This window comes from Pinus tabuliformis, chromosome 6 (assembly GCF_031772625.1).
Source record: "Pinus tabuliformis cultivar Carrire ecotype Pingquan chromosome 6, CPIR1, whole genome shotgun sequence".
NCBI classification, from domain to species: domain Eukaryota; kingdom Viridiplantae; phylum Streptophyta; class Pinopsida; order Pinales; family Pinaceae; genus Pinus; species Pinus tabuliformis.
Genome location: NC_142292.1, coordinates 1,463,676,192 through 1,463,687,770, shown reverse-complemented (window position 1 = coordinate 1,463,687,770; position 11,579 = coordinate 1,463,676,192). Strand labels below are relative to the sequence as shown.

Here is an 11,579-nt window from a genome sequence, read left to right as displayed (position 1 = left end):
AGAACGCCTATACCAAAGCAGGGTCAGGGAATCCCAAGGAGGGACACTTGTCAAACAACCAAAAACCAGCGTACCAATCACAAGATCCATCATTAAATTCAGCGCCGGTTAATCGATTTGTATAGAGAAAAATCTCTGTTTAATTATTAATGGCCATGTACTCCCGCATCGGAATACGTTGGAGGCGTATCACGTGGGCTGGCCCCAAGATCCATCATTAAATTCAGCGCCGGTAAATCTCTGTTTAATTATTAATTGCCCTGTACTCCCGCATCGGAATACGTTGGAGGCGTATCACGTGGGCTGGCCCCATCACTACCACAGTTCAATTATTTGGCTCCAACGGTTGCTTTCCAGTACCTAATCTCGTCATACTGTGATTTTTTTGTTATACTGTGATTTTTTGTTTTTGATCTCCACTGTTTGCTAATCATGACCATCCCTAGTCATATTTCAGCTCGCAACTCCTTATCGCTCGCCAACAACCACCTTCTTTTAGCAAGGAGAATCTAATTTCACTATATATGTTGGACGGCCCTGCCAAAGAGAAGAGACGATGCTAATACCGTGTGTCTCTTCCAAGCAGTGGAGATTATCGAATGTGGAACTATTGAGGAAGAATTTCAATAATGGGTAGGTCTCCTTGCTGCTGGAAAGAAGGGCTCAACCGCGGGGCCTGGAGTGCAAAGGAGGATATGATTCTTTCCGACTACGTTCGAATTCATGGCGATGGTGGATGGACAAATCTGCCCCAAAAAGCAGGTGAATCTCAGAAAATCTCGTAAATTTGAATGAAATGCTAAATAAGCGGACTGATTTTGTTTTCTAGGTCTTAATCGGAGTGGAAAGAGTTGTAGATTACGCTGGTTGAACTATCTTCGTCCCGGCATCAAACGCGGAAACATTTCACCCGATGAGGAGGAGCTTATTATACGGATGCATCGCCTCCTTGGCGATCGGTATGCGGAGAATGACTGAACATCATTTATTTATTCATTGGATTACCATGTAGGGGTGTCTAAAAATTTTGAACCTTTTGCAAAGTGTGACGCATGTTACAATCGATGCAGGTGGCTGATTGCAGGACGACTACCTGAGAGAACAGACAACGAAATCAAGAACTACTGGAAGACTCACATCAGCAAGAAGCTGTCGTTAATAAACCAATCTTCGACTACAGAGAATCTGAAGATAAGATCAAAATCTCCTGCTCTCGTAGAGAATCATGTGTTAGTAAAAATCCCCGTCATGAAAACAACAGCGATGAGTGAACCTGAAATGGTAATATCCAACGGCTTCAACGGTTATGAATGCAGTAATCATACTTCACAGCATGGCTTTAAATCGTCTAATATTAAAGCAGCAAAGAATTTCTCCAAGCCGTTGTCCGGCCTACCTGTGACTGATCCGATCGGACACGATGATTCGAAGTCCATTGCAAAGGAAGGTATAAACCCTACCTGCTCCATGTCGACTATAGTGGAGAGCGGGACATCCTCATATTCCGAACTTTTGGGAGGAGACGCAGCTACTTTAACAGACAGGATGTTTGATTTGAACGATCTGTTGTTTTCAGATTATAATCTTATCTCTTCTACATCCGAGATTTGCACAGGCTTTGGACTAGAAGAGTTCTACACGCTGCAACCAGCTACATTGGCCGAGGAGGCGATTCAGTTTGAAGTCACATGTTCCGATGAATGAAATAAGCAGTGCGTTATCAGTTTTACTTTCGCCAATGATCAAGGAATGGTAGATTTCGAGAGTAGCTGAAAACGCTTAGATTGGATTCATGAACTCGATTATATACTGAAATAAAGTCCATAGTCGCCGAACTCACTCTTGTTGGAAACCAAAGAGGCGTAAGAGGAAATAAATACAGGCAAGCTTGATCTTAAACTTTAATTAAAGTTGACAGATCCCATAGGAATCATGATATATAGATATTCTGTCATAGCAAATGTAATGAATAAATCTCTTGCTATGTTGGTTTAATTTGGATATACTGTAGATTTATGTATGGAAGATATTAATAAGCTCTGCTACCCTTAATGTTGAAATTCAATTTCTATGAATATGATGCAGTTTGACTGTGGAGTGGTGTGTGTGAATAAAGTGCGAGTATTGATGATTTAATGACTTCATTTATCAATTCACTACTAGTTTATTTGTTATGAGCAAATATTTGTTATGTTTCCCAAAACTGATTGCTTGGAAGCTATTCGTTTGAATTTTGGTTGTGTTCTTTGCAGATTTTGGGTACGCTCTATTGAAATTTTGAGTAACTATATGTGTGATTGAGATCCGTTTAGAGAACTGATTGCTGCGAGGTAGAGATTTGTTGCTATTTTGACTCTTTAAGAGGGAGATTTGTTGCTATTTTGAATAATTGTGCGTATGATTGCTTTCATTATGTTATTTATGTTATTTAAGAGGAAGCGAATTTTTGCTATTTTAAGTGTAATTTGGGCGATCGCTTTCTTTAAACTCGAATAATTGGGCGATCGCTTAAGAGGGATATGCTCGGAATAATTGTGCGTATGATTGCTTTCATTATCTTATTTATGGGATTCAAACATGTTTCCAAAGACTGAATGTTAAGAGGAAGCGAATTTTTGCTATTTTAAGTGTAATTTGGGCGATCGCTTTCTTTAAACTGTGCTCAGATGGTAAGTGTGCACTTGGGATAACAAATCGTCATTCGATTGCCATTCCTCTAATATTTCCTAAGTAGCTGTCATGGCCTTCTATATATAAATATTCGTATTCACGTCAATGGAAATATGATAATGGGATGTTCGTGATGTGATTCGAAATATAATACATTACAGCTTGATGCCTATGTTTGTGGCAAGTTTGTAAATTTGTAAAGTGTTAGGATTGCGGTAAGTTTGAAAATTGTGTATATAGTCCTGTTTATAAAATTTGTATATAGTCATTCATGTATAAATATAAATGCTATTGCAATTTATCTTATTTAAATATTTTTATATTTTTCCTATTTTATATATAAATAAATAATAAATAATTTTTTATTTTAGAAGAATCATACCAATTTAATGAGGAATAATATTTATAGAATTATGTTATTAGAAAAAATGAATTTAAACAAAAATGATAATGGTAATTTCTCACAACTAGTTAAAATTAATTTAATTAATTAAAATATGTATAAGTTATTGATATAGGCTAGACTTTTAGATGCAATCATCCCAAAGCCTTTATGGAACTGGAATGTATTTTGAACACATAAATTTCTTTCTAGATGCAATCATTCCAAAGCTTTTATCAAATTGGAAGGTGTTCCAAATACAAATCTCTTTGACAAATGATTCCCATTACTTAAGATTTCATCAGATTTCATTGTTGGAATGTAATTTCAACTACAGTAACCTGCGATGCGATCTGATCGCAGATCGCAAGTTCTAAACTTCTGCGCATTAAGCCCTTCGCTCCTTGTCTGCCATGCGATGCGATCTTATCGCAGATCGCACCTTCTACCAAGTTGATCTCAGCCGTACATACATTTTGATCCAACGGCCTTTATTTGTTCTGGCTTATTCACGCCACCGCCATTGCTATCTTTTCGCCATTTACTTATTTGTGTTCCCAAAAGAAGAGAAAAATCAGATCCAACTCCTGAACATTGAATGCTCAGCTACAACATTTAATCAATAGCATGGCCGGGAACAAGAAGGACGCGCCACGTACAGGTGCATTAAAAGGATTATGGATTTCTTACAACAAAGCTGGCCGCAGAGCATTTATCAGTTATGAGTTTCCAACAGCCGATTTCATTTTTAAGACATCACCGCTTGCTGCATTCAACGCGCAGATAAGCTTTAGAAGATATTTTTTTTTAATATATATATATGTAATGAACAGCAGTTCTGTCAAGCATGAAAAAGAATCTGAGAGTTTCCCTCTTGTAATTTTCTGAAATGCATAGCAATGCTCAGATAGTGAAATCAGATTCTGGAACTGAAGCGTTCCTGTTGTAATCCCTCTGTAGAGGAAGACTATTTTTGTAACAGATTTTTTTTATTATGATTAAAGATCCTGTATTGAAAACAAAGCGTTCTCTATGCTATTTCTTTTGTATCCAAAATAAAAAGAAATTTTTCCAACATGGTATCGGAGCTAGTCTAGGCACTCAGTGAGTCAAAAACAGAGTTTGTTTTTCACTGTAGGAGCTGTAAGAAGTTTGTTGAGCAGATCTTTTTCAGCAGAGAAAGATTTTTGCTTGTTTTCATTATACAGTCAGTATCTCTTCTTTATCAATACAGGTTAAGATGGCAGATGCTGGAACTGGTTTGACAAATCCCCAACTGCCACAGTTTAATGGGAAAAACTAGAGTTGTTGGTCCATAACAATGAACGCATTGTTTGTTTCTCAAGGAATATGGGAGCTGGTTGAATCTGGCTATGCTGAACCGGTAGATGCAACAGCATTGGCTGCTTTGACAGTAGCAGAAAGAGACCAGTTGATGAGCGACAGGAAGAAGGATGCCAAAGCCCTCTTTTTTATCTTCCAATCAGTACATGAAAGTGTTTTTCCTCGGATTGCAGCAGCAACAAAATCCAAGGAGGCATGGGATATTCTCAAAACTGCCTATCAAGGCATGGAGAAGGTGAAGACTGCAAAGTTGCAGATGTTGAGGAGAGACTTTGAAACACTCAGCATGAAGGAATCTGAAACAATAGATTCATTCTTCACTCAGGTTATTGGCTTGATAACCCAGATAAGATCTCATGGTGAGATTCTTGAAGATAGAAGGATTGTAGAGAAAATCTTGAGATGTTTACCCTCAAGGTTTGAATCTATTGTGGTAGCAATAGAAGAAACAAAAGATCTCTCACAGCTCACGGTAGATGAGTTGAGTGCTTCACTTTTGTCTCATGAACACAGACTGAGTAGAGGAACAGAGTCCTCATTTGAGCAAGCATTCAAGACTCAAATGTCTTTTGGCCAAAGAAGAGGTCGAGGCAGAGCAAATAACAGAGGTGCTGGAAGAAGCCAAAACAGAGGCAGAAATTATCCTGCAAGCACAAGCGGAAGGAGTTGCGAACAGAACCAAGATGAAGGTTCAAGAAAACAGCAAGCTCATGGACAAAGGTATGACAAATCCCAAGTCTAATGTCATTATTGTAAAAAATATGGGCACTATGCCAATGAATGTAGGAAAAAACAAAGTGACATGAATAATAGGCAGAATGCTAATTTTGCAAATGAAGAAGATAGGAACCCAAAGAACGTGCTGTTAACATGTGATATTGCACAAGACAAACAAGAAGACTTTTGGTTCTTAGACTCAGGTTGTAGTAATCACATGACTGGAAATATTGCAATGTTTGCCAATCTGGATGAAAATGTGAAATCTGAGGTAACAACAGGGACTGATGATAAGATAACTGTCAAGGGTAAGGGCAGAGTCAGTATTCGAGCAAAAAATGGAGAACAGATGATTATGCCAGAGGTATACTATGTACCTGGTCTGAAATGTAATCTTTTGAGCATTGGACAGCTCATAAACAAAGGTTACAACGTGTTCTTCAAAGATGATTTGTGTACTATCAGAGACATACCTCCAAGTAAGAAGATCATTGCACAGGTGCAGATGACCAGCAATAGAATGTTTCCTCTCAAACTCAGAGCAGATTTGAAGGAAGGAAGAACTATTGCAGCACTAACACAAGCAGTCTTTCAGGAACAAGTGAAAGATATGAATTTGTTGTGGCATTTGAGATTTGGACATCTCAATTTCGGAGGCCTGAATCTATTGTACAGAAAGGGAATGGTAAACGAATCGTCGTTGATTGAGAAACCGGACAGCCTTTGTGAAGGCTGCATCTTGGGCAAGCAACACAAAGAAAGCTTTCCAGCAGGAAAGAGTATAAGGGCAAAAGCACCCTTGGAAATTGTTCACTCTGATGTGTGTGGACCGATGCAAATACCATCATTTTCCGGAAATAAATATGTTTTAACTTTCATTGATGATTACACCAGAAAGGTATGGGTGTATATGCTGAAACAGAAGAGTGAAGTGTTTGAGAAATTCCGCCACTTCAAAACTCTTGTTGAGAAGCAGCGTGGGCATTATATCAAAGTGCTCAGAACAGATAGAGGAGGAGAGTACATCTCCAAAGACTTTCTGCGTCACCGCGAGGTATACACCTCAGCAAAACGGTGTTGCCGAAAGGAAGAATAGGACCATTCTTGACATGGTCAGAAGTATGCTAAAGGCAGAGCGTTTGCCACATGAGTATTGGGCAGAAGCTGTCACTTGCGCAGTTTACATCTTGAATAGATGCCCAACTAAAGCTGTCATGAACAAAGTACTAAAAGAAGCATGGAGTGGTCAAAAGCAAACTGTCACTCACATGAGAGTATTCGGTTGTGTGGCATATGCACATGTACCAGATCAGCTAAGAAAGAAGCTTGACAGTAAGGGGGAGAAGTGTGTCTTTATTGGATATTGTGATGAGTCAAAAGCATACAAACTCTATAATCCATCCACCAAGAGATTGATAGTAAGAAGAGATGTGCAGTTCATTGAAGATGAAGCTTGGGATGGAAGCTTAGAGAAGACAGTGAATGTGAAGACAATTGTGTCTCACGAAGAAGAAGAGGAAGGGACAGCAGCAAATAATCCTTCATTGGTGGCTCCTCCTCCACCACAACAGGTACAACAAACCACACCGCAAGCTGGAATTTGAACAACCTTGAGAAGTCAAGGAAGTGCTTCTCCAAGCAAATCACAGGGATCTGAAATACCCTCAAGTTCGGATGGAACTCCAAACACACCAAGAAGACCAAGATTCAGAAATCTGAATGAGATTTATGAACAAGGAGAGGTAAGTAACAATAACGGTCTGAATTCATTATTCGCTTTATATTGTCATGTTGATGACCCAGTCCATTTTGAAGATGCTGTAAATGAAGATAAATGGATTGAAGCAATGAATGAAGAAATTGGTGTAATTGAGAAGAGTAAAACATGGGAGTTAGTGGACCTCCCTGAAGGCAAAGATGCCATTGGAGTTAAGTGGGTCTATAAGACCAAAAGCAATGCTGAAGGCAAGATTGACAGGCACAAAGCAAGACTTGTTGTGAAAGGCTACAAGCAGCAACAAGGCAAAGACTATGATGAAACATTTGTGCCAGTAGCAAGGATGGAAATAGTCAGAACAATGTTGTCTATTGCGGCACAACACAAATGGAAGATTTATCAGATGGATGTTAAATCTGCATTCCTGAATGGGGTGTTAAAAGAAGAGGTCTATGTTGAACAACCTCCAAGCTATGAAGTTGATGGCCAAGAGCATAAAGTCTGCAAATTGAAGAAAGCTCTTTATGGGCTGAAGCAAGCTCCAAGAGCATGGTACAGCAGAATAGATGCTTATCTGATTGAGAATGGGTTTGATAAGTGTGATGGTGAACCCACACTCTACATAAACCAGAATGACGGTAAGATTATTATTGTTGTTTTATATGTAGATGATTTGATTTTTACTAGCAATGATGCTTCTCTCATTGCTGATTTTAAAGCAGTCATGAAGAGTGAATTTGAAATGACTGACTTGGGTTTCTTAAGATATTTTCTTGGAATTGAAGTAGACCAAAGTGAAAATGGTGTTTTCATTTCTCAAGATAAATATGTAAAAGCAGTGTTGAAGAGATTTAACATGCAGAACAGCAAAGCAGCTGTGACTCCAACTGTAATGGGGTTGAAATTGACCAAAGAAGACAACAACAAATATTTTGATCCAAAATTGTACAAGAGCATAGTTGGCAGCCTAATGTACTTGACTGCAACTAGGCCGGACATTATGCACGCTGTGAGTTTAATCTCCAGATTTATGGAAAGACCGAAAAAGACTCATTGGCAGGCAGCCAAGATGATTCTAAGGTATGTAAATGGAACGAAGGGGTTTGGTATTTTATACTCCTCTTCTGAAAGTTTCATGTTGACAGGTTACACTGACAGTGATTGGGCTGGAACTGTTGATGATAGGAAAATCACATCGGGATATGTGTTTCATATGGGATCGGGAGCCATCTCATGGGCTTCCAAGAAGCAACCAGTTGTGGCTTTGTCAACAGCAGAGGCAGAATATGTGGCAGCAACAGCAGCAGCATGCCAAGCAGTATGGCTGAGAAGAGTTCTCAGAGATTTGTGTCATGAATAGGAAAAGGGCACAACCATTTACTGTGACAATAGCTCAGCAATAGCATTGTCTAAAAACTCCATTTTTCATAAAAGGACAAAGCACATAGACAACAAATTTCACTTTATACGTGAATTGGTTAACAATGGTGAGATTGTTTTACAGCACTGCAGAACAGAGGATCAGTTGGTCGACATCTTCACAAAACCATTGACAAAGAAAAGTTTTGATCATTTCAGGAAATGCCTGGGTATGCAAAAAGAAACCCAGCAGTTGAAATTAAAGGGGAGTGTTGGAATGTAATTTCAACTACAGTAACCTGCGATGCGATCTGATCGCATATCACACTTTCCCTTGTCACCCTTCGCTGCATCCTTGTATTGTCTGCGATGCGATATTTGCGATGCGATCGCAGATCGCAAGTTCTAAACTTCTGCGCGTTAAGCCCTTCGCTCCTTGTCTGCCATGCGATGCGATCTTATCGCAGATCGCACCTTCTACCAAGTTGATCTCAGCCGTACATACATTTTGATCCAATGGCCTTTATTTGTTCTGGCTTATTCACGCCACCGCCATTGCTGTCTTTTCGCCGTTTACTTATTTGTGTTCCCAAAGGAAGAGGAAGATCAGATCCAACTCCTGAACATTGAATGCTCAGCTACAACATTTAATCAATAGCATGGCCGAGAACAAGAAGGACGCGCCACGTATAGGTGCATTAAAAGGATTATGGATTTCTTACAGCAAAGCTGGCCGCAGAGCATTTATCAGTTATGAGCTTCCAACAGCCGACTTCATTTTTAAGACATCACCACTTGCTGCATTCAACGCGCAGATAAGCTTTAGAAGATAATTTTTTTTAATATATATATATGTAATGAACAACAGTTCTGTCAAGCATGAAAAAGAATCTGAGAGTTTTCCCTCTTGTAATTTTTTGAAATGCATAGCAATGCTCAGATAGTGAAATCAGATTTTGGAACTGAAGCGTTCCTGTTGTAATCCCTCTGTAGAGGAAGACTATTTTTTTGTAACAGTTTTTTTTATTATGATTAAAGATCTTGTATTGAAAACAGAGCGTTGTTCTCTGTGCTATTTCTTTTGTATCCGAAATAAAAAGAAATTTTCCAACATTCATCACCACATTTATGAGTTCTACTTCCTCCCTAGTATTGACAAATGTTCCCATGACATAAGAAAACTTTCATTACCACATTTATAAGCTCTACTTCCTCCATACTCTCCCTATACAATAGCTCTACTTCCTCCATACTCTCCCTATTCAGGGCAAGTTGATCCTGTGTCTGAGTGATCCTCATGAGGTGACTCATAATATTACCGGACTCTGACATTTGAATGGATCTAAGCTTGTTAGAGATCCATACCCCGTAGATTTATATTGAGTAGTCCTCTTAATCTGAAGGCTTAGTATCCCTCCATCTGAAAACTCTATATAATCTAGGTTATGCCACTTTGTCTAACTGATACCCCTGAGTTTGTTGTCTAACTGATACCCTTATGAGCTTAATAAATCCAGGCTACTCTACCCTTATGATTAGGTTAATGAATCCTAACTGTAGGCCAAGTGTAAGGGATCATAGATGTTTCATAGCTCCTTGCTTCTAGGGTGGGTGTTAGCATATCATACGGTCCGGTCGAAGCCATTAGAAGCATAGACAAGGACTACCATATGAGATTCGTAACACCCTTAAGTGACTTCCAAATAAAGTAGTGGGACCATGAATGATTGATCACTGTGATTTCCTCACTGTTCCTATCTTATGTGAGCAGATCATACAGTCCGATCGAAGCCATTAGAAGCGTAGACAAGGAGTAACCTATGAGATGAGTAAAACCCTTAAGTGACTTTCAGATGAAGTAGTGGGTCGGTAAATGATTGATGGCCATGATTTCATCCAGCATTGTTCCTATCTTATAATGTAGGGAAATGAGTATGACGAGGAGGGAAAGAAGTTATATTTCTAAATAAAATTAGCAAGGCCAGAAGAATTAAATGTTTGTGAGAAACTTAGTTTAAAGTCTAAAATGTTTCTTAACTACATTTGGAATTAAACTACTATTTAGAAGTGATTTACAACTTAGAAGATAATCATTTATTGAATTAAATTGTTATTAAACAAATTTGGAAATATATTCATTTTCATGTTATAACCATGATGAAAAATTTGGTGGGAAAAAGCCAGAGCTAGAACAACCATCTTTTCTTAAAGGCCTCATACGCTTTACTAATTTTCTCAATTAAAAAAACATATCACATTTATTGAGGAGGAATGCTTTATTGATTTTCTCAATACAAACGAAATTTATTAAAGAGGAATTTTAAACCTAAAGAGGAATTTAAGAGGTTTAAAGAGGAACTTGATAAGCAGCCTAGTCTAAGTTAGTTCCTTTGATAAGGTCTTATAATTCCTAACAAGCAAATTGAGACCACGCCTCGAGTCGCAAAAGATTAACAAATAGAATAGTTTTTTTAGATTAAACAACCTTAAAATAGATGATATCCCAAAAAAGGAATTCTTTAATGCTCTTGAATTTAATGACGCCACCATGCTTAAATCCCTATGAGGAACGTTGATTCTAACGATATAAAATTTCATAATCCTTATTAAATATTAAAAAAGTTTGTTTGTTTGGTTTTTGTTTTTTTTTTAAATTGTTGTGTAATTTAATTATTATGTGAAAAAAATCATGATATTTTATTAGATGTTTTATATTTTTATTAGAAAAAATATGTTTAGTAATTAAATATCAAATTTCCAAAAAAGAAATATATTTGAATTAAACGACATTCAAAATTGCATAGTTATTTAAGAGTGTATATTAGTTGGTGATAAACTATATTATTAAAAAACTAATGATATAAACCAAGAAACAAAAAATTATATAAATTCTAATGTTTAAAAAATATTCATCAGAAATTCTTAAAATAACCAAAAAAAATCAATAGGTAAGTTATAATAAAGAAACATATAACATGAGAATTTGGCTATAAAAAGCATTGCAACTTTAAATCATGTGGCACCACTAACCCATGACTATCACCACTACCAATGTGAGATGACATAGGTCCCCAATCACTCCAATGCCAATTTCCTCTATCACCATCACCTATAGAGGCCCCTCATTAGTTGCAAGGGCATCGAAACCCATATGACCCATAAAAATGGTGGTTAGTCCTAGTTAATAGAATGAAAATTTATGATCAAGTTAGATAACATTTGGTATAAATTTTGTGAGCTAATAATATTTCCAAATTTTAATGAGATGGAAAACTCCATTTATGGGATCCGAGTCTATATAGGGGGAATATGTGCTCATGCATATATACTAGTCATGCCTTAGTGAGAACATATCCATGTCAAAGCCATAAAAACATAAAATCAAACAAT

At 37.6% G+C, this 11,579-nt stretch overlaps 1 protein-coding gene across 1 annotated transcript; it reads left to right on the top strand.

The window, feature by feature from the left end:
* The first annotated feature begins 629 nt into the window (after window positions 1–629).
* LOC149264155 (uncharacterized) lies at window positions 630–1,704 on the top strand. Its single transcript, XM_089396218.1, has 3 exons — window positions 630–762; window positions 830–959; window positions 1,071–1,704. The coding sequence occupies exons 1-3, from the start codon at window positions 630–632 to the stop codon at window positions 1,702–1,704; spliced, it is 897 nt and encodes a 298-aa protein (XP_089252344.1).
* The last annotated feature ends 9,875 nt before the right edge of the window (window positions 1,705–11,579 follow it).